We start from the raw sequence: 25650 nt of genomic DNA, 5'->3' as shown, positions 1-25650 counted from the left end.
CCGTGGACAGAGGCTTAGCGGCATGCATGAACTCACTGTACTAGAACTGTTCACGGGGGAGAGAGTTCCCTGACATGGCCCTATATCCATAGACCACAGATGTAGGATCTTAATTTGAGCCAGGAAATGTGAATTATTATAATTAATGAGCTCGCCCAGTACTCAAGCAAACTACAGTAGCAAAAAACATTCAGTTTGTCTGATTTCATTTTTGGACTACTGCTATTAGCATTATTACAATATCATTGTAAGGTCTTTCAACCACAACAAACATGTCCTTCCCCCCAGACAACATGGCTTATGGGGGGCAGCCCTCAAAATAACATTTTTGCTGACACTACCCAGAGGACACTTTGTCATGTCACACTCAGAAACCATCAAGGACATTGGAGCACTGTGATACCCTGTAATAAACCGTGCATATTTTATACTGTGCTTTGGTAGAATGACACATGCTGCAGTGGACATGTTCACTTAAGAATGGTTATGTAACACAAGGCACAATACTTTATAGCCTGGAACATGTTTCAATCTGGACCCGATCTCGCTGTGCCGTATAGCATCATGGTCCTTGGTGTATTATGAACACTTTTTATGATAAAGGCAAGTCGTTGGTTGACCTAGTACAAAACCAAAGACCTTTAAGCATCTGCCAGTAAATGTTAATATGTGTAAACAATCTTGCCATCAAACTGCTCTACGCCACCTCCTGTGCTTATTCATACGTCCGCTGCACTGTGCCATGAATATGCTAAACAGTATGCAGATACAAGCAAATGAGGGGCAGTTGAACTTTGATTGACTTTACGTCTGTGGGCCAAAATTAGGAATACGATATTTCCTTGAGGATACCGAACAACACTGTCTTTGCTTGCATGTATACGCTAGCTGTTAGCATCTCTGGAAAAGGCTGAGGCGTAGTCACGCTTGACGCTCTTGAACGTTGACTTTTCACGTCTCGAGGGAAGTTGGCGTTTGAATTCCCAACTTCACAAAACTTGGACAGCGGGCACTTTAACTCACAAAATGCCAGAATCACTATAATGAATTGACATCAGACGAGATGGTATCTGGTGAGTGGCATCATTTACTCATTTTAGAATGAATTCTATATAACACGTCAATCCGCTGCAAACAGAACTCCAATGTACTCAACACCCATTGGAAAATGAATGAGCTTGTCCCCTGACAGATCATTGAACAAGGTAGATCTCGAGCATACAGTACAGTAATAGCCTAACAGATGATGGTTCCTGGCACTGTTCGATTGGCGGAGGGTGTAAGACAGCCCCTTATGTCACACGAGAGGAGTGCTGCAGTCAGCGCATTGGCGGTGCACTGTCTCTTTAAAATGAATGCCCATGCTTGACAGGAACTGCTGTATCAAACTACTGTAAAATCGACATGACTGGGTTGGCTCACAAAATACTATACGATTTCTATGGCATTTTCAGTCTAACAACTTTATAACTGATGCATTTCGGCATGGTGTTCGTCAAGGAGAGATAAAACAAGTGTTCTTATAGGGAACGACTGTTCAGTCAGCCATAAGTTTAAAAAAAGATGTGACTGATCACCTGATTTCATTTTGATAACATTACCTTGAGATTCAAACACAGACTCCTCTAGCCAGAAAACCTGTTACATCTAAAAGGTTCATGGTGCCATCTATTGTAGTGGAAAGAGTATAGCCTGTACATTCCTATTGACACGGGTTTTGAAGGTATAATACTACTGTGCACACATTTTTCTGGCAGTGATCTCTCAAGAGTGGGCTCGCGTACAGTAGCGTAACATCTCACCAATATTATGCAACCAACTTCTATTGCTGTGCTCACACAAGAGGCTGTTGGGCTATTTCTGCTTGTGATGTGTTAGAAGATGACCAAAAGCATCATACTACAGAGTTTGAACTGGCCATTCTCTTTGAATGACTGATAACTTTAAGACATTCATGTATTGGCTGCTGAACATGAGTTGGGTTTGAACTTTGTCAATGCACAAAGTACAGCAGTGTCCTTACTGTACCCGGTGTTACAAGACATCACACCTCAGCAGCCTCAAGTCTCTCTCTTTCTCCTTCACCCCCCTCTCTCTATCGCTCTCTCTCTCTCCCTTTACCTCTTTCTCTCACTCTCTCTCCTTCCCCTCTCTCGCTCTCTGTCACACACACATACATTCTCCTCACACAAGATGTGCAGTTGCTGTACAGAGCTACTTTGGTAATAGGGACTGGACTCAGTGTACCATACAACCCTTGGATCTCTCAAAGTCCCACCAAACTTTCAAGTAACCATAACATTTTACACATACGGTCAATCGCTCAATCAACAAGATATATTACCCCAAACAAAGCGTTTGGAAGCTCATGTTCACACAGCATTAGTCATGGTTGCGGTGTCACAATTCCAAGGGAACTGACTTGAACATACACTTTCATGGACCATATTCCTCCACCACAAACTCATTAAATATTGAGTCTCCAAAAACAAGCAAATAAGTACCCCTTCAGGCTCCTTACTGCACACATTGAATATATATGACTCAATACTAGAGGGGCAAAGTTACAGTGTCATGGAGATACATGACCATGATCTAAGGACACAGGGAAATGGACTTGCAAGAATGTGATACCAGCAGGCATGCACACCTCAGCACATTGCAACACGATGGACTATCCTACCCAGCGTGCACAGGCAAAGTGACATATTGACTGGCACACAGTGATATAACACTAGGTAGGTTGCTACCTTGAAGACACTACCTCTTGCTGTACCTGCCTGTGTTTCCACTACGCCGCGTTAACGCACCCCTTTGCTAAATTCTGTATTGTATGATGGAGAGAGAGAGAGAGAGAGAGAGAGAGAGAGAGAGAGAGAGATGAGGGGGAGGGAGGGAGATGCAATAGTGGAATATTGTTATTTTACCTTGAAAGGGGACATAGGACATGTTCCAACGGCATTGAACGTGGTCTTCGAGTCTTGACAGTCTCTCGGCATGCAACAAAAATACCACACACCAGTCAGAAAATAAGGAATACGCTATTCACAATTGGAGTCGATGTTAGCCAATATTCCACTGCTGTTCAAAAATATAAACAATAATCCACGACCGCCAAAAGCCATTGAAAATGTATCCCCGTGAATAAAAAATATATGCACAAATATATCGCACGCACCGTTATTGAGGTGTGGGGGGAAAACACGAGAGAGAGAGAGAGAGAGAGAGAGAGAGAGAGAGAAAGGGGGCGGATGAGTGAGTGCGCGCGTGTGCGCTTTCCATTATATCTATAGCCTATCTAAGCATTGTATGTTCCATGTTTGCTCCTTGAAGTTCAAGAAGCAATGATGGCTAAAATCGCCTTATTGACTACGGCCCCTTCTACCGCTATCAAACGCGCACGCCACCGCATGCACAGCCACACACAAACGTGCGCACAAACACACTACACCGATTGGTGCTGCTGCCAATAACGCGGTATCCTACAATACAGTTCGCTATAACGCTATAATTCTCTCGTTTTGGTGGTAGGCTATAAACTAGACTATTGGGAAGTCTGAAACTTATTTTAGGCTGTAGGCCTACGTCTGGTGACATGGTCAATGGAAATATTTTCAAGGGGTAGGCTAATTTAATGGTTTTCGAGAATGACTTCCACCAACTCATCTCAAATGTCAAAACGAACCACACATTTGGCCGTAGGCACTAAATTCAGAGCAAAATGGTTTCATCTTTATTCCTGAACTTTTTTGTTCCAATACAGAGATTATGGGCAAAATTATTGATAAAGCTATTGATCATTTTTAGCGCCACATTTTAAGTTGCTGGTGTCCTAAAAGGAACAAAGCTAAAATTAGTTATACATGTGCATTGTATTCGTCCAATGTACACATGCACAAATTGATTTGAAGTCTACCTACACATTATCACGCTCAAGAATGGCATCACGTGTGCAGTTGGAAGCTGATGATTTCCTCTTGGATCCAATCGTGGTCCATAGAGCCAACATGGCGTCCTGATCGGCTCAGTTGCTTCACCTGCCTGCACAGTACGGTGTCAAACTTGGATTATGGCTACCACCTGGCGGTAGACTCTTGCAGCTGCAGTTGGAGACCGAACGGTAATGCCCTTTAATCTTTCCTTTACACCTCCTCCTAGTGGGACATGTAAGTAAGTACATGCATTAGACATAATTACATCCAAAGCTTTCATGCTGAATATACATTTCGGCCTAACGACCTATGTAAAGGCCAATAGTGATCTGCTAATTAGAATGACACTATCTATACAGGATAACATACGGTTACTGCAGTAGGCCTCATCATAGCCCTCTAAGATTCAATAGGCTATCTGAAATGTCACTGCAATGAATCAACTGCTCTTGACATGCCATGGCAAAGAGATTCTTGGCAACAGAGCCATAAGGACTAGCCAGTTGGTTTGCCTGGCAGAAGGGCTATTGATTCATCACAAAATACCTACATGTGAATGGGGTGTGAAATGTATTGCTATACCAATCGAATAAAATGGAATAGAATAGAAAATAACTCTGAAGTGCAATTCAACATATATTATTATTGGCTAGCTTACTGTAAATACAAATAGGCCTATACATATTGTAAGTTAAACAAGAAATGGACTGAAAAAACTCAAAGCACATTGGTAAGATGTGAAGGGCAACTTTTAATGTTTTTAATTTTACATTGGCTGTGTCAGCCTAGGTTATACATGTAGAAACGTAATTTGACCAAAAGTCCAAAAATACATCAAACCAAACTTGGACTCGACTACAAATAAAAAAGAGAAGACTATAGAGACTCTCTTAGCTTCTTATTCCTCAACTCAAAAATCAGATTTACCCCAGTCCTTTGAAGTCATTTTGTATAGTTCCATCTATAACCTACAGTAACGAACACTTGACGGGTCTATAGACATACTTTACCATAGAAAACATACAGATACATTCATTACCATCGAACTGATGGTTCCACAGACCTCTTCCTATTCAACTACAGCCAAATTCACTGAGAATGATCTAAATCCTAAACTGGGATGGGAAGGACTGAGTTGGGAGGTTCATTTGACCTGCACTGCCATTTAGAAACGTGCCAAACACTTAGCAATCCAACCTGGACTCAGGGGTAGACGTAACATAGTAAATGTAAATCTGTGACACTCCAATTAGATATGTATTAATTTGTGGATGTCCATTATCCATTTCGAATTAGATGTTAGGAATTGTAATTTGTACATGTTAGGAATTTGCAAAACGTATGATATGTTACGAATTCCAACTTGTTGTGGCTAACGTTATCTAGGTGACTAACGCTAAAGTTAGCTAGGTGGCTAACGTTAACTACACTAGGGGTTAAGGTGAGGAGTTAAGTTAAAGGGTTATGGTTAGGGCTAGGGATGGGTTAGCTAACATGCTAAGTAGGTGCAAAGTAGCTAAAAAGTAGTAAGTAGTTGCAAAGTTGCTAATAAACTAAAATGTTAAAGTCCGTGATGAGATTCGAACACGCAACCTTTGGGTTGCTAGTCATCTGCGTTATATACCTACCCATCCACTCTGACCAACCACATTACTTTCCTTTTTGCCTTACGTAACCTTCTGTCTTATCTAACCATACCAAATGTAACATATCATACTAATTTGAGTGTTCTGGATTTACATTTACTATGTTACGTTTAGTCTATGAGACCAGGCTGAGCAATCACCTATTCACTATTAGAAACCGGGTCATTCGAGCACTGAATGCTGATTGGCTGAAAGATGTGGTATATCAGACCGTATACCACAGGTATAACACAAAATTACTTGTTTTCTGTTCTAATTACGTTGTTAACCAATAGCAATAAGGCACCTCTGGGGTTTGTGGTATATGGCCAATATACAATGGCTATGGGCTGTATCCAGACACTCCGCGTTTGGTTGTGCTTAAGAACAGCCCTTAGCCGTGGTATATTTGCCATATACCACACCCGCTCAGGCCTTATTGCTTAAGTAGGAGATGGCATATTTCACATCATTCAATCTGGGGAATGGGCGACATCTTGTTGTGGTTTTTAAAAAAATGACTGAACATGGTTTCTGTTGACATGATTATAACAGTATAACTGCCTATTGTGTTATTTACTGTAACTACACCTGTAACACAATCTGTCTTCTGGGGGATACATCACATACATTTACTCTTATCTGTGTTTTATCCCACAAAAGGCAGAAATAAAGGATCTGTATAAATATAAACTCTGAACCTTGCACTATGATATTCTAGAGTTCTATACACAACCTCCTGTTCCACTATGATCTCCGGGGCCCAGTTCCAAATCAAACACAAACCCATAGCCCTTACCCCTTAGACAGTTGGGTACATCTGAAAGGATCAGATATATGAGAAATATGATGAAAGCTGCACCTTTCCCTCTGATAGGTCGGATGAAACATAAGCCATATTGCTCATATCTATCCAATCTTGTCAGATCTACAGTGTCCAGACTAGGGCTTAGGTATCAGCATTGAAGTGGGCCAGAGTTAACGCTATCTCTCATCCTCAGTGTAAACCTGGAAGATAGGAGATGACTCCTCTGTCTATGACCTGAAAATGGAAAACAGTACAAATAGTTTCACCTGCACATAATACCATAATTTGTTGTCTTCTCTTCCCTAAAAGAATGTAAAGCACCCCTCAACAAATTGACAGTGAAATCTGGCTCAGCGAGCGGCCATTTTCCATGACTATCTGATCAAAGATTTTGATCAGTAATCTTGAGGTGTTTTGATATTTGTTTGGAATGTATTTTACACTAATTCTGTGTGTGAAAGCCTACACAACATGGTCGTGACTCTTCCATTGCAATTGGTGGATGAGGAAGAAAACCTTATAGAATAGTTATCATACATTTCAATCACCTGATCCCTTGATTCAGGTCAACTTCTCAATCTGCAGATGCACAATCCAAATAGGCACTATGCAACCACATCATCAAATCATTCTATAATAATATATTGTGAATATATAAATCTAACTATAAAACAAAAGCCCTGTTGCGGCTCCTAATATATTTCTATTACATAATATCATGTAAATCAAGTATGACAATAGGTAACATAACAAATTGCCTATAATCAAATACTGTATATACAATCTTCAAACGTAAACATGATAAATGCAAAGGCATATTCCAAAGGTATACAGTACAAATATAGGGGAAACACTAGCAAAGAGGGAGATATAGTAACACGTAGTGTGATGATATAGAATGGAGGCGATATTGTTTGAGCAACCTGGATTTGCCTTGTGTGGGGTTTTTGTTTTGCTTGTACTTGAAGTTGCCACACATTTCTGATGTCGCACCTGCACGACAGTCATTCTTTCTCTCTCTCTCCCCAATATCCCCTCTTTGCTGCCAAGCACTCTGGTGTGTTGATCCTCCCTCCACCCCCCCATCTCTCTCTCATTTTCTCTCAGTACACACTCACGTTCCCCCACTCCACGAGGTACTGGACCTTCCCGTCTGGCGTTACTCGCCTCGCCAAAATCCTCACCCCGTCCCCGCCCCCAGCCCCTGGCAGCTGACCCATCCCCCCGCCCCCACGCCGCCCGGATAGGAAGGGACATCACGCAGCATGAGGGAGGGGCACGGATCCAACTTTTGTCCAGGCTGGTGCTGGTGGTGGTGCTGGTTGTTGTGGTGGTGATGGTGGGAGGATGACAGGGAGAAGGGGAGGCAGGGGGGCGGCACTCGACAAGGGTCTTCCGCACTGAAGAAAGAGAGAGATGAATATTTCACATCATACTTTTTGTTATTGTCATCCAGGCACAGCCATGGTTTCCTCTCTATATGTCTAGATTGAGGGTAGTCCCCGGAGAGCAGGAGGAGCTGTGGTTAATACTGACCTATAGTGATGCAGGGTTCTAGAGATGGCTGGGGCTCCGTTATAGGTGGGGTGATACAGGGCAAACATCCTCTTAGGTGGAGAGCTGTGGAAAGAGCCGGGATATAAACTTTTTTTTTTAAACGGACAAAGAGCAACAATGCATGGATTTCCACTGACACACTGCCTAATACAAGCATTTCGCTAAACATGTGTATGTGACCAATAATTTGATTTGATTTGATAAGGGTATCAGTGAGGATGTAATGTTAAAAAAAACAGTAACACTCTGTAAATATAGTACAATGCATTATTACTTGTTATACAGTATGTAAAGTGTAACCAATACAATAACAGTACCAACCCCAAATTCAGCTCCTCCTCCTTCCTGGAGTTGTAGAGGTTAGTTCCACCTACGTAGCCATGGCAACATGGCACCAGATCTATTGGGGTGGCTGGGACCGGGGGCGGACAAGGCTGGACATAGAAGAAACACTGATTAGCTAGTGTTCTGACGCCAAATCAGTGGATCCAAACACACATTAGACATGATACTCCAGTTCATGCCCTTTCATGTTATCTTTACAGAAGAATCCATACTGCTTGTGAATACATCTAAATAAAAACCAAAGGTCTGTTAACATACCGTATCATTTGATACATATCATTTAAAAAATGCAATTGCATTTCACTTTTAAAAAGGCCGGACGCTGGAACTTTGTTCATACAAAGGGCTAGTCTTTCCAAAAGGAAATATATGTTTTCACGTGACAGGTTTAAACCTGCATTACAATTCCACATCCCACACTTGTATTGTATGCCGCGAACACACTGCTGCAGCAACTTTTACTTTATTTACAGTATGATATTGCTATTGTATCACGATTCACTTAATTATCATCACTTACTAGGTCTCATCAAGGCATAGCATGATCCATGTCCTACACGACCAAAAGTATGTGGACACCTGCTCGTCGAACATCTCAGTCCAAAATCATGGGCATTAATATGGAGTTGGTCCTCCCTTTGCTGCTAGAACAGCCTCCACTCTTCTGGGAAGGCTTCCCACTAGATGTAGGAACATTGCTACGGGGACTTGCATTAGTGAGGTCGGGCAATGATGTTGAGCTCTGAGCAGGCCAGTCAAGTTCTTCCACACTGATCTCGACAAACCATTTCTGTATGGACCTTGCTTTGTGCATGGGGGCATAGCCCATACTGAAACAGGAAGGGGCCTTGCCCAATCTGTTGCCACAAAGTTGGAAGCACAGAATAGTCGAGAATGTAATCGTATGCGCGTTAAGATTTCTCTTCACTGGATAAAAAGTGTCTGAACCATGAAAACAGTCCCAGTTCATTATTCCTCCTCCACCAAACTTTACAGTTATCATTATGCATTTTGGCAGGTAGTGTTCTCCTGGCATCTGCCAAACCCAGATTCATCCATCAGACAGCCAGATGGTGAAGCACGATTCATCATGCCAGAGAACGCGTTTCCACTGCTCCAGAGTCAAATGGCGGCAAGCTTTGTAACACTTCATCGGACGCTTGGCATTGCGAATGGTGATCTGCTCGGCCATGGAAACCCATTTCATGAAGCTCCTGACGAACAGTTATTGTGCCAACGCTGCTTCCAGAGGCAGTTTGGAACTCGGTAGTGAGTGTTACAACCGAGGACAGACAATTTTTAGTGCTACAAGCTTCAGCACTCGGAGGTCCCATTCTGTGTGCTTGTGTGGCCTACCACTTTGCGGCTGAGCCGTTGTTGCCCCTAGATGTTTCCACTTCACAGTAACAGTACTTACAGTTGACCAGGGCTGCTTTAGTAGGGCAGAAATTTGACAAACTGACTTTTTGGAAAGGTGGCATCCTGTGACGGTGCCACGTTGAAAGTCATTGAGCTCTTATCCACTGTCAATGTTTGTCTATAGAGATTTCATGGCTGTGTGATGTTCTGCAACAGGTGTGGCTGAAATAGCCGTGTCCACATACTTTTGTATATATATATATATATATATATATATATATAGTGTATATCTGTCACCTCCATTGCCTATGATAAGTAGATTCATATTGTGGAGACTGACACGGAACCCAAACCGGCTGCGGCGTGCGCCATCGTGCATAAATTTATTTTGCCCCCCCCACACCAAACGTGATCACGACGCAGGTTAAAATATTTTTTTTAAACTCTGAACCAATGACATTAATTTGGGGACAGGTTGAAAATCACATGTATGGCAATTTAGCTAGTTAGCTTGCTTTTGCTAGCTAACGTTAATTTGTCCGGTTTAGCTAGCTTGCTGTTGCTAGCTAATTTGTCCTGGGATATAAACATGGAGTTGTTATTTTACCTGAAATGCACAAGGACCAGCAGTGGTATACTACCATTATCCCCTCCCCTTACTAGTGCACTGTCCCTTTAAATCGAGGTGCTCTGTCAATGCTGCATTGTCAAAGCGCCAGAACCACCTGGCCAAACTGTAATCGACTGCAAAGTGCACTTGGAAGTGCTCCCAGATGCCGCATATCAGCGTACCTTCCCCTCTCACTTTCCCTGGGATAACCAACCTGCCCCAAGATGGCAGATGATTCATGTCCACTCAGGATACAACAGTCTGCTGGAAGTGCTGCCTGCTGAAATACGACCAGTCTATAACATTTATTGTCTCAGGATAAGGGAGGCAGCCTGAGCAGTAGTATAAAAGGATGTGTATTTTCTATTAATATTAAAATATATATTTCTAAACCCGTGACCATAACATGTTGTCATATTCGATCGAGTCATAAACGGTAAACCAGCTTCAATTCAATAGTGTATGAGGGGTAGGCTGGGCTTTGAAGAACATGTAAACAGACAACACTGGCTATAAGGAGAACCTTTTCTCCACCCACTGACTGACTGTGACTGACAAGTCATTCCAATGTCAGGCAGCTCTTTGCTATGCAGTAAGGAGGCGGCTGATGGCTGATCTCTCCCTTGATGCCTGGTTCGAGACAGAAGCACTGACCTGTGTCTCCATGATGCGCCGCTTTGATTTGCGTGACTCTGGCCCCACCGCTCTCCTCTGGCAGGGCAGTGACAATGGGCTACTCCACATAACAACACAGAGACACAGTCAATAACTTGAGGAGTGGTGCAATGTTTTTACTTAGAAAACTACAGTACGAGTCAAAAGTTTGGACACACCTACTCATTCCAGGGTTTTTCTTTATTTTGACTATTTTCTACATTGTAGAATAATAGTGAAGACATCAAAACTATGAAATAACAGATATGGAATCATGTAGTAACCAAAAAAGTGTTAAACAAATCCAAATACATTTTATATTTGAGATTCTTCAAATAGCCACCCTTTGCCTTGATGACAGCTTTACATACTCTTGGCATTCTCTCAACCAGCTTCATGAGGTAGGTGCCTGCCTGGAATGTATTTCAATTAACAGGTGTGCCTTGCTAAAAGTACATTTTTGGAATTCCTTTCCTTCTTAATGCGTTTGAGCCAATCAGTTGTGTTGTGACAAGGTAGAGTTGGTAAACAGAAGATAGCCCTATCTGGTAAAAGACCAAGTACATATTATGGGAAGAACAGCTCAATTAAGCAAAGAAAAACGACATGAAGGGCAGTCAATACGGAAACATTTCAAAAACTTTTAAAGTTTCTTCAAGTGCAGTCGCAAAAACCATCAAGCGCTATGATAAAACCGGCTCTCATGAGGACCGCCACAGGAAAGGAAGACTCAGAGTTAACTCTGCTGCAGAGGATAAGTTCATGAGAGTTAACTTGCAGACATGAGACATCTCAAATCAAATCAAATCAAATTTTATTTGTCACATACACATGGTTAGCAGATGTTAATGCGAGTGTAGCGAAATGCTTGTGCTTCTAGTTCCGACAATGCAGTAATAACGAGCAAGTAATCTAACTAACAATTCCAAAAAAACTACTGTCTTATACACAGTGTAAGGGGATAAAGAATATGTACATAAGGATATATGAATGAGTGATGGTACAGAGCAGCATAGGCAAGATACAGTAGATGATATCGAGTACAGTATATACATATGAGATAAGTATGTAAACCAAGTGGCATAGTTAAAGTGGCTAGTGATACATGTATTACATAAGGATGCAGTCGATGATATAGAGTACAGTATCAACGTATGCATATGAGATGAACAATGTAGGGTAAGTAACATTATATAAGGTAGCATTGTTTAAAGTGGCTAGTGATATATTTACATCATTTCCCATCAATTCCCATGATTAAAGTGGCTGGAGTAGAGTCAGTGTCATTGACAGTGTGTTGGCAGTAGCCACTCAATGTTAGTGGTGGCTGTTTAACAGTCTGATGGCCTTGAGATAGAAGCTGTTTTTCAGTCTCTCGGTCCCAGCTTTGATGCACCTGTACTGACCTTGCCTTCTGGATGACAGCGGGGTGAACAGGCAGTGGCTCGGGTGGTTGATGTCCTTGATGATCTTTATGGCCTTCCTGTAGCATCGGGTGGTGTAGGTGTCCTGGAGGGCAGGTAGTTTGCCCCCGGTGATGCGTTGTGCAGACCTCACTACCCTCTGGAGAGCCTTACGGTTGAGGGCGGTGCAGTTGCCATACCAGGCGGTGATACAGCCCGCCAGGATGCTCTCGATTGTGCATCTGTAGAAGTTTGTGAGTGCTTTTGGTGACAAGCCGAATTTCTTCAGCCTCCTGAGGTTGAAGAGGCGCTGCTGCGCCTTCCTCACGATGCTGTCTGTGTGAGTGGACCAATTCAGTTTGTCTGTGATGTGTATGCCGAGGAACTTAAAACTTGCTACCCTCTCCACTACTGTTCCATCGATGTGGATGGGGGGGTGTTCCCTCTGCTGTTTCCTGAAGTCCACAATCATCTCCTTAGTTTTGTTGACGTTGACTGTGAGGTTATTCTCAACATCTCAACATCAACTGTTCAGAGGAGACTGTGTGAACCTGGCCTTCATGGTCGATTGCTGCAAATAAACCACTACTAAAGGATACCAATAAGAAGATGAGAATTGCAATGGACATTAGACCGGTGGAAATCTGTCCTTTCGTCTGATGAGTCCAAATGTGAGATTTTTGGTTCCAACCGCCTTGTCTTTGAGACGCAGAGTAGGTGAATGGATGATCCTTGCATGTGCGGTTCCCACCGTGAAGCATGGAGGAGGTGTGATGGTGCTTTTCTGGTGACACTGTCAGTGATTTATTTAGAATTCAAGGCACACTTAACCAGCATGGCCACCACAGCATTCTGCAGCGATATGCCATCCCATCTGGTTTGCGCTTTGTGGGACTATCATTTGTTTTTCAACAGAACTATGACCCAACACACCTCCAGGCTGTGTAAAGGCTATTTGACCAAGAAGGAGAGTGATGGAGTACTGCATCAAATGACCTGGCCTCCACAATCACCCAACCTCAACCCAATTGAGATGGTTTTGGATGAGTTGTACCGCAGAGTGAAGGAAAAGCAGCCAACAAGTGCTCAGCATATGTGGGAACACCTTCAAATATAAATATATTTTGATTTGTTTAACAATTTTTTGGTTACTACGTGATTCCATATGTGTTATTTCATAGTCTGATGTCTTCCATATTATTTCACAATGTAGAAAATAGTAAAAATAAAGGAAAACACTGGAATGAGTAAGTGTGTCCGAACTTTTGACTGGTACTATATGTCAGGGTATAAATGTGGTGTTTTTTATTTTAAGCCCATAGAGAATAAAAGAGAAGAATGTTTAGCAAGAGAATCAATGTCCACATGCGAATGTGCACACGCACATATGCACACACACTATAGATGATGTATTTATTGATGAAAATATTAGTTATAAACATATTCACCAGTGTGAAATAAGTGAGTCCTTCCCTTAAATGACTTAATGAGGCACACAGGTGCCTGTTTAGTTAGGAACAGTTGTTCCTATCCAGCTAGAAGGACCACCGTCTACAAGGTGCCGCTCTTTTTCACTATTGTAAATGTATAATTCATTACTAGAATGAATGTATCCATATAAAGAGTTGGGTCCTGAGGCTTGTGTTTGTGATGATGAGAGAAAAATAATCACAGAAGTTGTCCTTACTCTGACCTTCTCCTTTGGGTGATGTTGATGGGCGGGTCAGTGATGAGGGGGGACGAATCAGAGGTCAGGGGAGGCGGAGCTCGGACCTGGAGCCCAAAAAGACACTTCTTCTTCTTGATCTCTTTACCAGAGACAAACCTAGATGACATCACAGAGAAAAAAGACAACTTTCAAAAGACAACAACTTTGTAAAGTCAGGTCATCCTTCTTTTTAAAACAAGTTATCATTATTGTCTATGTTTTCTTATCGTTCTATTGACAATATCAAAGAGTTAAGAAACAATTAACTAACTGTATTTTTTTTACCCTTATGTACAATTCCAGAAGCAACGCTATCATAAATCTGGTCAAGCATAGCTGTGGCTTCTGTTTATTCTTCGCATCATATGCAGACTCTCACCTGTCTTTGTTGGAGTTCAAAGCGTTGAGCAGATTGTGGCAGCGATCTTGCCTTGGTGTGTCAGAGAGCTGGGGGACAGGGAGGAATGAAAATCAAGAGCTTGATTAACACTGTGGATGGTAGCCTGAAACAAATGTTAATACATTTAGAGACACATTGACATTCATTGGTGAAAGGTAAACATTTCCATGGATAACGTAGTTATTAATGTGATTTGTGAACAGTTCATTAAAAAAGTGTATAACTGATTTAAATGCAACTGTAGTACCTGAGAGCCACATAAAATACAAGTGATGTTTACCATTTAAAATGTGCTAAATAACAATGACAAGTAGCTAATGAAATCAAAGCACATAATTACCACGACTGCTAAAAATGACGCTAGCTAACACTTTCACATCGTTTCATCATAGCACGTAAGTGAGGAAATGTTTATACCGAGCCGAGAAGCAAAGAGTCCCAATTCTCATTGGCAAACGACATGATTTCATGGTCGAAATCAAAGTATTTTCTCTTGCAGCACAAGGAGAGATGGTAGAGCACCAAATGGGCCAAATCTACCCTGTATTTACAACAAACACACCAGGAAAAGACACAGTTAGTTCAGAATTTTTCACACCACAAAGCTTTTCATTACATCATTGAGCAAGAGTAATTAACATATTGTAACCCACATGACTCAATAAACCTGTCACAAGAAAATGGTTTTCATGAGTGTTTCAGTGTGATAATCCCTGCAGTTTAAATGATGTAATCGTCTCTTAGCAGATACTGTATAGCTTTACCAGCTCATGGGTAGCCGTTGAATTGTCTCTGGTCCGTTTGCACAGGCTGAGCACTGGAACTCATAAAACCTTTCAGAAAAAAAAGGAAACACAGATGATTCTATTTTTGTCTGTGATTGACCAGATATAAAAGTCAATGGAAACATAAGGCACGTGGTTGCTGCTGTCAGCAAATTCTTCCCAGTTTCCATCACTTGTTTAGCAGATATAACAACCCACCACATTCTACCTCACCATCAATCTCAAAAATTATTTTTCTATGCAGAAACAAAGAGTAATATAATATATCATGGGCATTAAACCAGTAGGATAATACAGATGGTTAATGTGACAATAATGGTGTAGCGGACTGGACTAATTTGAATTCATTTTTACATCTACCACATTACATTGGACACCAGAGAGGCAGAATAACAACTGCACTGCTATTAGCAATAAACACTAACAGCATTAGCCCTACCACTGCCAGTTTTATAACCTCTCTGTTATGGTTTGACAATGATAATACAAAGGAGCAGTACAAGGTTATAGATAACAATACTCTGACTCACCTGTCTCCGTATAACAACGGCTTGGTCAGACACTGTGTGCAAGCTTCATGAAACCACTGACCACAACTTCCACACTGCAACATTTTCAGGTTCCACCTGCAGTTGATAAATATAAACATTAACCACACTCCCCAATGGCCTAAAACATAGCTAACATCTGGTGGCCACCTGACAAGAGTACAGTATATTATGTATTTTTCAAGAGGCTGCAATACTCAACTGAAAAACACATTATGTCTTGACAGGAGAGCTGTATAATGGTGAAAAGGACATTCAGGGTTCCGACATGAATATTCTATTTGTTTTTGTCGGTAAGGAAAATGAATAGTAAATCTTATTGACCAATACATGTGGTAAACACTAGTTATAAAATGTTATTATTAAGTGATAATGCCAGAGGAACAGTGTTTGGAGGATATATTAGTATGGGTATTGTTAAAACCGAGACGAAGTCGAAGGCCGGCAAACCATGCGAATATATCCTCCAAACACGGGCTTTGAGGGCATTATCACTTTTATACAACGGGTTAACAACATATTCAAATAATGATTGACATATTTTCCTTATAAACGTTATTTTGATTAATTTATTCATACTATTTCATCCTTCCACAAGATATAGTCCCGACACAAATCTAGGGTTGATACCCAAGCAGGCTGGTCGTTCGTTCTATTGGTTTGGTTGCCAGAGAAGCGACCCAGTCGTTCAGTCTTTTTGTTCTGTATCTATGGATGCGACCCAGTCGTTTGTTCTGAATGTTCCATTGAAATACTGACTTGCAAAATTGTTATTCTTGCTTGCTAGCTAGCCAACTACGGCTAACTTACAGTCACGTCAAACAGTGCAGCCAGAATAACAGTAGCTGCGTTTGTTCAAGCTGTTTTCTAGTGTCATTTATTTGGATACATCCGTAACAATGAGCTAATGATGCACGATTTCGCCTGGCATAGAAAATGTGCTCTCTCTTTAGGACACTGCTGTTCAGAGGAGTTGGCCAACGCCACAGCTAACACAATCACTTCAAACTGAAGATGGAAAAGCAACAAACTAGCTGCACTTTGTTTCGTTTTATATATATAAAAATGCTGATTCATAATTTCAACTGGCTGAGAAAAGCTGCCTACATGTCTGTCTCATCCCGACTCCCAACACGTTTGTTACTATGGGACAGCTGGAGATAGAATTTGAATGTTGAAACAATGTTGCAAATGTCAGAGAGACAGACACCAAGGTTCATACAAATCTCTGATGTTAAAAACTAAATGTTGGTCTGAAAGAAATGTGAGATAATGTCTAGATGCTTTTTATAGTGGAGATCAGTGGATTGCGCAGTCAGATGGAACAGAGTAAATAAGCATTTTAACATCATAGACGTAGCCAGTGGTAACTTGTAGAATAGACACCATCTGGAATGCGGTTTTAACCAATCAGCATTCATGATTAGACCCACCCGTTGTATATCATAATTTATCTATTGAGGGCATCTGTTAGAAGCTATAAATTGTCACTCACTCTCCAGGTCCGGCACAGTAGCAGTAACACTGCTGCTGGTTGGTCAGATGCTGTGGGTCCCAGTCTAAAGATGATAGCTGATAGGGCAGCCGAAGTTTCATGATTTGCATGAGCCGGGCAAACCGTCCTCGTTTGATGGCTCCCCCTCTCTGAAAGACAATTTTGATTCAATCGATTCACTACAGCGACCTCTCCACTCACGGTCATGTCAGTACATTCAAGATAGATGACATTGGATGGGAACTATCCAGAAAAAGCAATTAATCTCATTTTATTGTAGGTCAGCTGAGTGAGATAATATCTTGAGAAAAGTCAGGTCAATGAGATATGGACATTGACCAATGAGCAATTAGCCCTTAACCACAGTGCTCCCTCATCTAACACCTACAGTACAGAATTGGAGCATTCATGAATTACTGACCATAATAACTATAATACAGTATAATCTTGAAACAATCTGCATTGACGAACTGGTCAGATGTCCAGGCACAACGTAGAGGAGTATCTAATCCCTATGGTGAATAATACAGAGTTGTAAACATTTCTGTGGTTTCCTTCAGATATATCCATTGACAACATTGTTTAACACAACACTGGTATTGAAATCCTCTGGATAGATTTTTTTTTAAATGTTACAGGTCTGAATTGGATATTTTCCCTGAGCCAAGAGGCAGAGTGTGAAACAAAGATTAGCAGTCTAACCTTGGTTGCCACTGCAAAGACACATTGCCGACATATCCAAGAATTGCTGTCAGCTTCTGGCTCAATGGACGGAGTGTGGCACTCCGGATGATAACCTTTTATGGAATGGAGAGAGTGTTTACTGTAATTCACATACTGAGGATATGTTACTGGTGGAGGCCTTTTCCTTGTCTCTTTTCATGAGATATTATACACTGAGTGTACAAAACATTAGAAACGGCAACGCTGCTGGGTTTTTCACGCTCAACAGTTTCCTGTGTGTATCAAGAATGGTCCACCACCCAAAGGACATCCAGCCAACTTGACACAACTCTGGGAAGTATTGAGGTCAACATAGGGACGGCATCTATGTGGGACGCTTTCAACACCTTGTAGAGTCCATTTCCCCCAACAACTGAGGCTATTGTGAGGGCAAAAGGGTTGCAACTCAATATTAGGAAGGTGTTCCTAATGTTTTGTACACTCAGTGTATATTATCTGGTAGAAAACCTGAAGACAAAAAATAGATGCCATTGTTTTTTAAAACTTTATTTAAAATAGTTGTGCCTATCCGTCATAAGTTATTTTTTGAAAATACCTTTATGAAGAGTACATAACATGCTGTGTTTTCTTACCGTGACGACATTTAAGACAATTGATGAGAGGTTCTTTAAGAGGCGGGGCATCACAGACACAGCAAACTTCTTCCACTCCAACTGAGACTTAAGCAAGAGAGAATATGAGTGAGTAACAGAGAGAGGGGGAGAAAGAGAGAGAGATCACTCAACAGTGTTAATTTATGTATATTGATTCATTTCGTTGCCACTTCATTGATTTCAATGTCTCCTGCACCCTTTCAGATTTCACTCCTTTTGACATGTGGATATTTGGCTGTGCTTCCCTCCACTTTACACTACCTACGTGGGGGCGCCATTTCCCTATGGAGTCATTACACTAATAAATTCATAAATACACCAATTACACCTAAAAGTACCCCATCAGAATTGCCAATATTTCCAGGGAATGTTGTATTTCAACCTTGACTAGAGACATTAATTGCGCAACATTCTTTTGAACTACAATGGATCGGAATGGAGAGAGAGCATCAAATTAAGAACAAACTTTTCAAAGCTGAGAGAAAAATCTAAAAACATTTTATGAATTTCTTTAATCTCCCTGAAGTGAATCAAGGTAGGGTAAAAATAAAGATTATTCAAATATGATAATAGTTGGAGCATCCTCAATTAGCCCCCTTTCTCTATAGAAAGAGTAGATATGTATGAAATATTTGTATCAACATTTTAGGGGATATTTCTTTGATTCAAAAGTAATTCCACAGTGCCCAAAAACCCTCTATTAAAAGGTTTTGTGTTAACTGAGGAAAACAAGAGTGGGTTGTAAGTCTTACAAGAGTGAATGTCTTTTCTTAGGACCCAGAATTCCGAGTTGTCCTCAAATCTCACCAGACAACATTGCTTGACTCCATCTACCTGAGGAGAGGGATGGAAACAGAGTGGAATTGTTCACTCAAACCTAAATGTAATACTTTCCAAATGCGCACACGCACGCACGCACGCACACACGCACACACACACGCACACACACACACACACACACACACACTTACTCTTTTCACATTGCCGAGGTACAGTAGTCCATCACTCCATCGAGCTAACACATCATCCCCTTCACTTACTCCCCCCATCCTGAAGAGAAGTGAGAGAGATAGAGAGAGAAGGGGTGAGGAAGAGGAGGGGGCTCATGTGAAATGGAAATCCAATTTATTTACTGGATACTTTGCTGCCATTGCCGACAGAGGTTTATGGCCTTATCGTTCCATGGGCACTGGGCTGGAGTGGATAAGGGGTTGCATTCTCACAAACCCAGCATAGCCACAGTCAGAATCCAGCAGATTTAATGATGAGTGTAAATGCCCATGCATGGAGCAGGACAAACCATTATGACACAACACATGTGAGAAAATGCATTCACCACTGCATGATGACTGCACTGTAGTTTGATTGTAACACCACTGTACGCCTCTATACTTTGCTTTCTCATGCACTTCTGTGTTGTATCCTCTTTGAAAATCGAAAACGACAAACTTGAATAGAAAGGAATCGCTGTAGCCTATGGACATAATCTCTGCACATCCAGCGGTTGTTCCAGTGCAGGCACTCAAGTCAAAGAGACACATGATACATAATAGCGTTTTCAGATCAATAAAAATTAACATAGACAGTGTTGCTGGATGAACAGAGAGCCATTGCTACCTGTCAAATCGAACTCCTCTCCGTTGGGGTCACAGCGATTCCTGTGCCGGCTTGACATGAAATATTTTCTCCCTTCTGTTTTCCTCTCGTCTCAATTACTGCCCGGTTGGATGTGAAGCCTACGTGTGTGCCAAAGTGGATGTGCATGTATGTGTCTGTGCCAAGCGCGTATGTCTGTCAAGTCGTCAGTGAGACACCGTCGGTACGTCGGTCTTTCTCTCGGTCTGTATGGTCTGTCTGTCCTCCGCGACGTAGTTTCGTCATGTTCCGGTGCATTTGCTCTCTTTTCTCCACCTACTGATGCTATTAAGCGTGTTTGTCAGAGCAGCACGCGAATCAACCCGCGAGAGACGCCATCATCCCTGCCTCTTTCTCGACCGACTTGTTGTGACGCAGACATAAAACACCGAGAGATAGAGTGGGAGGGAGATAGTGGGGACCGGGTCAACGGCGGCGGGAACACCTTAACATCCGAAGAAATTACCTCTAAACCGTTATGACAAGGCAAACTGTGTTTTCTGAAGAATTAACCAAATTGTGATAAAAGCCCGTTAAAAATCAGCCGACGACGATAGTCGCTGGAGTTTAAGTGGGCAATTAGTGGAAGTTAATTGGTACCTCCCGAAGAAGGGTGCTGCAAGTTTGGAGTCCTGGAGAAAGTTTTAGAAGGGCTAGTGGAAGCTGCGCTCACACGTGTTATTCACTTTTTTTCCCTTTTTTTCCCATTCAGTAAATTGCACAATAAATAGTTTTCTTGCTATAGTAAGCATTTTTATTTCCTTCCAGCTAAAATAAAACTATAATCATAATGTAATCATAAATTATCTAATTTCTTAAAATTACTACACATTTTGATTATATAGCCTAGGCTGCAATATACAATATGTATAATAAACATTGTGATTGTTTATATAGAGTTACTTTGTGCAGTCTTTGTGGTCCCCTTGCCAGATAAGCCTATTTTCAGGTTTTGGACTATACAAAGCTAGCCTACTATGCCTAAGTAATTAAGGATCATTTAAGGATTGGATTACTTTGAGCACTTGTCACTGTAGTCATCAAAGGGAATTGATTAATGTGATTTACAATAGTCTATAATTGTCCTATACATTTCCTCTTAATATACATACTGTGTGAAATATTGGTTATCTATGATCAATCATCTATTCTTTACTGCTCGGGGTAATATATACCTACACTCAGTAATGTCATCACCACTTGTCTCTGCTCACTATCACCATGAATATCACTGGTCACACAAGCTTTCAATTCTCACAACAACTGGGTGATAACATAACATGGTAATAACCAATGTCAGAATGAGTAACAATTTTACTCATTTACCATTGGTTAAATTAGGCGCCCTGAAAATTTCACACATGTTCATGTGTATCATTTATGAATGGAAGATTAAAGGGCATTTAAGTGTCATACCATAACTTAGCACTGACAATTCTACGAGTAGGCAACATGACCTATAGTTTAATAGTCAAAACAACAAGTGATGAGGTGTTTCATATGTTATTTTTATCGTTAGATGATATGTATTTTGTTCATTTGCTTGTTGTTGTCATTTGAATTTATCAAGCATATGGTAATTTTGTGCTCAAAATGGCCACTGGCATTTCTAAAGGATGACAATGAGTTTCCATTGGCAACACTAGATGGCGAGCACACTACACCTTCTAATGCACTGCTTTGTCAGTACTGTAGTGTAATGGTAGGCTAATAAAAATGCAGTGGTGGCATTTAGCTGAACTACAGTTCAATTCACATAACTGTGTGATGACAGAGATATTTTGAAATGTATCATTAGCATTTGGATGAGGATCACTTTGAATAATGGCAAAGCGGAATTATGCTTCTAGCAGTCTCACAGCAAGATTCACTATTTACCAAAAAAGGATAGTGAGCCCGTTAGCCCAACTTAAGTATCATCACAGAAGAAAAAAAGGACCCCTATTCAAGTTAATACGGGGCTTGTGCAGAGGTCATAAGGGTGACAACTTGATGCCTTTCATGTGCTCTCCCTTTTGGAATAAAGATGCCTCTCACACACACAGCCGGGGCTTTGTGAGCAGTTCTGTCATGAGACAGAGAGGAGGGGAAGGAGACAGTCATGAGCTTCTGATAAAAACTCAGTGAGCTTCTGATAAAAGCTCAGTGTGGCTAGTGTCAATAGAAGGATTTAATTAAGAATATTAGAGTAAGCTTACAGAGAAAGAAGGAACCATTATTAGGATAATGTGATACTACATCCAGGGGTGTCATGGACATTGTTTCCTCTAATTGAGCACTGAGCAAATTTCAGGTCTGATGAGCGCAAACTTGAACATTGTGAACATTTACTATGAGCACTGAGGCTGTACCCGCTTTAAGTTACAGTTTTAACCGTGTCCAAGTAGACTACTGTGGCTATTTGATTATAATGTAGGCCTACCAGAGTGGCCTACCATCAAAAACAATGAAGAAAAAGCATCCCATAATATATTAACATGGAAATAGCATTCTGCCTATAGTAGCAGCCATTGTGTGCTGTTCAATGTAGGTCTACATTCCATGAGACTTTTGGGGAAAAAACATACAGGGCTTGACAAGAACCTGTTAATCCACTTGTCCTTCAGACAAGGAGGTGACTGAAAGTGTTGTTGTATTGTTTGATGCAAGAAACCACTTTACAAAATAAAATGCATTATTATTCCCATACCATTATTACAGAGAATCAGACACATTATGCTACCCTCTGCCTATTGGCAACAAGAGTTTATTCAAGCATGCCTCAAAATACAACACTGCCCCTTTAAGACAAAATAATTGCTGTTTGCCTGGCTAGTTTTTCAAAGAAGTCTAGAATTGTACACGTTTTGTGCTCTTGTAGGAAGCAATCACTCCCCTATTGCTGACTACAAATGATCTAGAACTGTGCTAACTCACTAACTAGCAAAGGATATTCACAAAATGTGCTCACATGGCTACATGTAACTCTCACCTTGATCTCAAAACAAGCACATCTACTCACGATCACTCATGCTGTAAACACAGTTCAGTTCAAATTAAATGGCACAGATCCATATATGGAATTGTCTATTTGCATATAGGCCTACTGCAGCTCTGATTGGTTATGCCGCACAGGTCTGTTTAGAGTACGGGCTGAGTCATGCGTGTCAATGTAATAGAATCCTACTCTGATGTGTTTTGCCTACAGCAGTCTCAGGGATACTGCAAGCCTGCACACACGCAGCTTAGAGGGAACTTTGGTCATGAGGGAACTTTGGTCGCGAGGGAACTTTGGTTATGCACCCATTATTATAGAAGGGGGTTGTCGTCGTCCCCCTGAGTTGGAGCATTTTGCATTTTTCAAACACCTGAAAATGTTTTTCCTTCAATCTAGAGCGATAATAATTATGACTATGTTAAAAATATATTTATCTGAATAGGTTATCTAAGCATACACCTTTAACTATTCAATTGTTATTTTAATGAACGATGCACATTGATTCTTCAAAACCTTTTATACCTTAGGAGTTTAGTACAACTACCACACGGGTATAGAGTATCATAGCCATAAATATACTTCTATGCATCTCCACTAAAATCTGGGTAAAAGATTGAAAGGAATTTGAGTCATTAGTAATTGCTTGCTTTTCTAAAGTCTAGCAACCTTGCCAGCAGACATGCTAGCTAAGATAGTTAGACAAGCTTCTCTGACTTGATTAATAGCCTGAAATGGCTTGGTAGCTACCCATGCATACCCCACAAGACATGCCACCAGAGATCTCTTCACAGTCCCCAAATCAAGAACAGATTATGAGAGGTGAACAGTACTACAGAGAGCCATGATTACATGGAACTCTATTCCACATCAAGTAACTCATGTAAGCAGTAAAATGTAATTAAAAAAACAGATAAAAATACACCTTATGGAACAGCGGGGACTGTGAAGAAACACAAACACTGGCACAGGCACACATACACATGATAAGATATGCACTCTACACACGGATGTTGAATTGTAAATATGTGATAGTGGAGTAGTGGCCTGAGGGAACACACTAAATGTATTCTGTAAAGTGTTATGAATTATGCAATATTTTAAATTGTATATAAATGCCTTAATGTTGCTTAACGAACAGTTCTCATGCTGACGTTGCTTCCAGAGGCAGTTTGGAACTCGGTAGTGAGTGGTGCAACCGAGGACAGACGATTTTTACGCACTACGCACTTCAGTACTCAGACGTCCTGTTCTGTGAGCTTGTGTGGCCTACCCCTTTGTGGCTGAGCTGTTGATGCTCCTAGATCTTTCCACTTCACAACCGGGGCAGCTCTAGCAGGGCAGAAATTTGACAAACTGACTTGTTGGAAAGGTGGCATCCTATGACGGTGCCATGTTGAAAGACACTGATCTCTTCAATATGGGCCATTCTACTGCCAATGTTTGTCTATGGAGATTGCATGGCGGTGTGCTCGATTTTATACACCTGTCAGCAACGGGTGTGGCTGAAATAGCCGAATCCACTCATTTGAAGTGGAGTTAACATTCTTTTGGCCATGTAGTGTATCTAGCTGGCTAGTGAAAGCTAACTTCATACAATTGCTAAGTGGCTAGTATTACAGAGAAATAAAACATTTTTGTTTTATTTATTCATCAAGAAGGATCAATAGTCTAAATAGATTGATCAAATTAATTTACAAACATTCCTCCTACGAGTCCATCGCCGGCAGATAAAATAAAAGGAAACGCTATGTGTGTTACTCTACACTCTCTCTCCTCCTCCACTGACGATACTGACTACACACACACTAGAGCAGGGTTCCTCAACAGAACGAATTTGGACCGTGAGTGATTTTATTTGTCCCCCCAAGTTTTCAAACCAATCATAGAAAAAAGAACATTGACAATCCACCCAACTCACGCCCTGACCATACTTAAAACAAAGACATAACAAAAGAACTAAGGTCAGAACGTGACAATCGTCCCGCGGCTGAATCTAGTTGATGATCCCTGAACCAGAGTATCCAGCTTTCTGCTTAGCATATCTGTACTCTGTGGAGCACCTTGGAAGGAACCTTTTTTTTTTACATGAAAAAAAGAAAAGGAAAAAGAAGGACACATCTGAGGGGGCTCATACCCTTGTGGCCCCTATGGACATGACACACTGTAATGCCTTCCAGCAGTGTGTGGTTCAATTTCCTTTAGGAAATGTTTTCCGCTACTGTCAGCATTGGAGAAAAAAAAGGTGGCAGATAGCCAAAAGAAAATGTTTTTAAAATCCAGCAGATAAAATATTAGGTTCAATCACGTGTGTGTATGTGTGTGTATGTGTGCTTTCCATAGGGAATTATTGGTTTTGTTCTTAAACCCTAATTTTAGGAGCCCATAGATGACTTGACATTTTTGATATTGTACACCAAACACACAGTCCAAATAGACTATATTTCCAAGACGACCACTTTTCCCCCCTCTCTC

At 41.1% G+C, this 25650-nt stretch overlaps 2 protein-coding genes across 9 annotated transcripts in view; both read right to left on the bottom strand.

Annotated features, from left to right (window-relative positions):
• Positions 1-3355, bottom strand: part of syngap1b (synaptic Ras GTPase activating protein 1b) — a 111656-nt gene extending 108301 nt beyond the window's left edge. For all 7 annotated transcript variants that reach the window (XM_024385882.2, XM_024385886.2, XM_042304588.1 and 4 more), the window contains exon 1: positions 2928-3355. In XM_024385882.2, coding sequence (XP_024241650.1) covers positions 2928-2949 — 22 coding nt within the window. In that variant the 5' untranslated portion in view covers positions 2950-3355. The remainder of the gene's footprint in view (positions 1-2927) is intronic.
• Positions 3356-4663: 1308 nt separating this feature from the next.
• LOC112222993 (PHD finger protein 1) lies at positions 4664-20795 on the bottom strand. Of its 2 annotated transcripts, none has more exons than XM_024385889.2 (15): positions 20184-20795; positions 19538-19616; positions 19319-19400; positions 18546-18632; positions 17932-18026; positions 17230-17378; positions 15717-15812; positions 15166-15234; positions 14819-14942; positions 14381-14448; positions 13987-14118; positions 10891-10969; positions 8244-8356; positions 7902-7985; positions 4664-7765 (listed from the first exon to the last, which is right to left on the bottom strand). In XM_024385889.2, exons 2-15 carry the CDS (start codon positions 19613-19615, stop codon positions 7546-7548), a joined length of 1476 nt encoding a protein of 491 aa, XP_024241657.2. In that variant the 5' UTR covers position 19616; positions 20184-20795; the 3' UTR covers positions 4664-7545. The 2 variants fall into 2 exon arrangements, with proteins under 2 accessions (XP_024241657.2, XP_024241656.2); XM_024385888.2 differs by having other exon boundaries at positions 13981-14118; positions 20184-20794.
• Positions 20796-25650: the final 4855 nt, after the last annotated feature.

This window comes from Oncorhynchus tshawytscha, linkage group LG23 (genome assembly GCF_018296145.1).
Source record: "Oncorhynchus tshawytscha isolate Ot180627B linkage group LG23, Otsh_v2.0, whole genome shotgun sequence".
NCBI lineage: Eukaryota > Metazoa > Chordata > Actinopteri > Salmoniformes > Salmonidae > Oncorhynchus > Oncorhynchus tshawytscha.
The sequence above is the reverse complement of the archived record's forward strand: the minus strand, read 5'-3'. Positions and strand labels throughout refer to the sequence as shown.

Excerpts from the sequence above, each read along its gene's own strand:
- LOC112222993 (XM_024385888.2), bottom strand. The coding sequence starts at position 19,615 with ATGGGGGGAGTAAGTGAAGGGGATGATGTGTTAGCTCGATGGAGTGAT. Across the intron at positions 18,027-18,545 it reads TTGTCTTAAATGTCGTCACG|GTTATCATCCGGAGTGCCAC; the intron begins GTAAGAAAACAC and ends ATTCCATAAAAG. Across the intron at positions 7,766-7,901 it reads AGAACCCTGCATCACTATAG|TGCGGAAGACCCTTGTCGAG; the intron begins GTCAGTATTAAC and ends CTCTTTCTTCAG.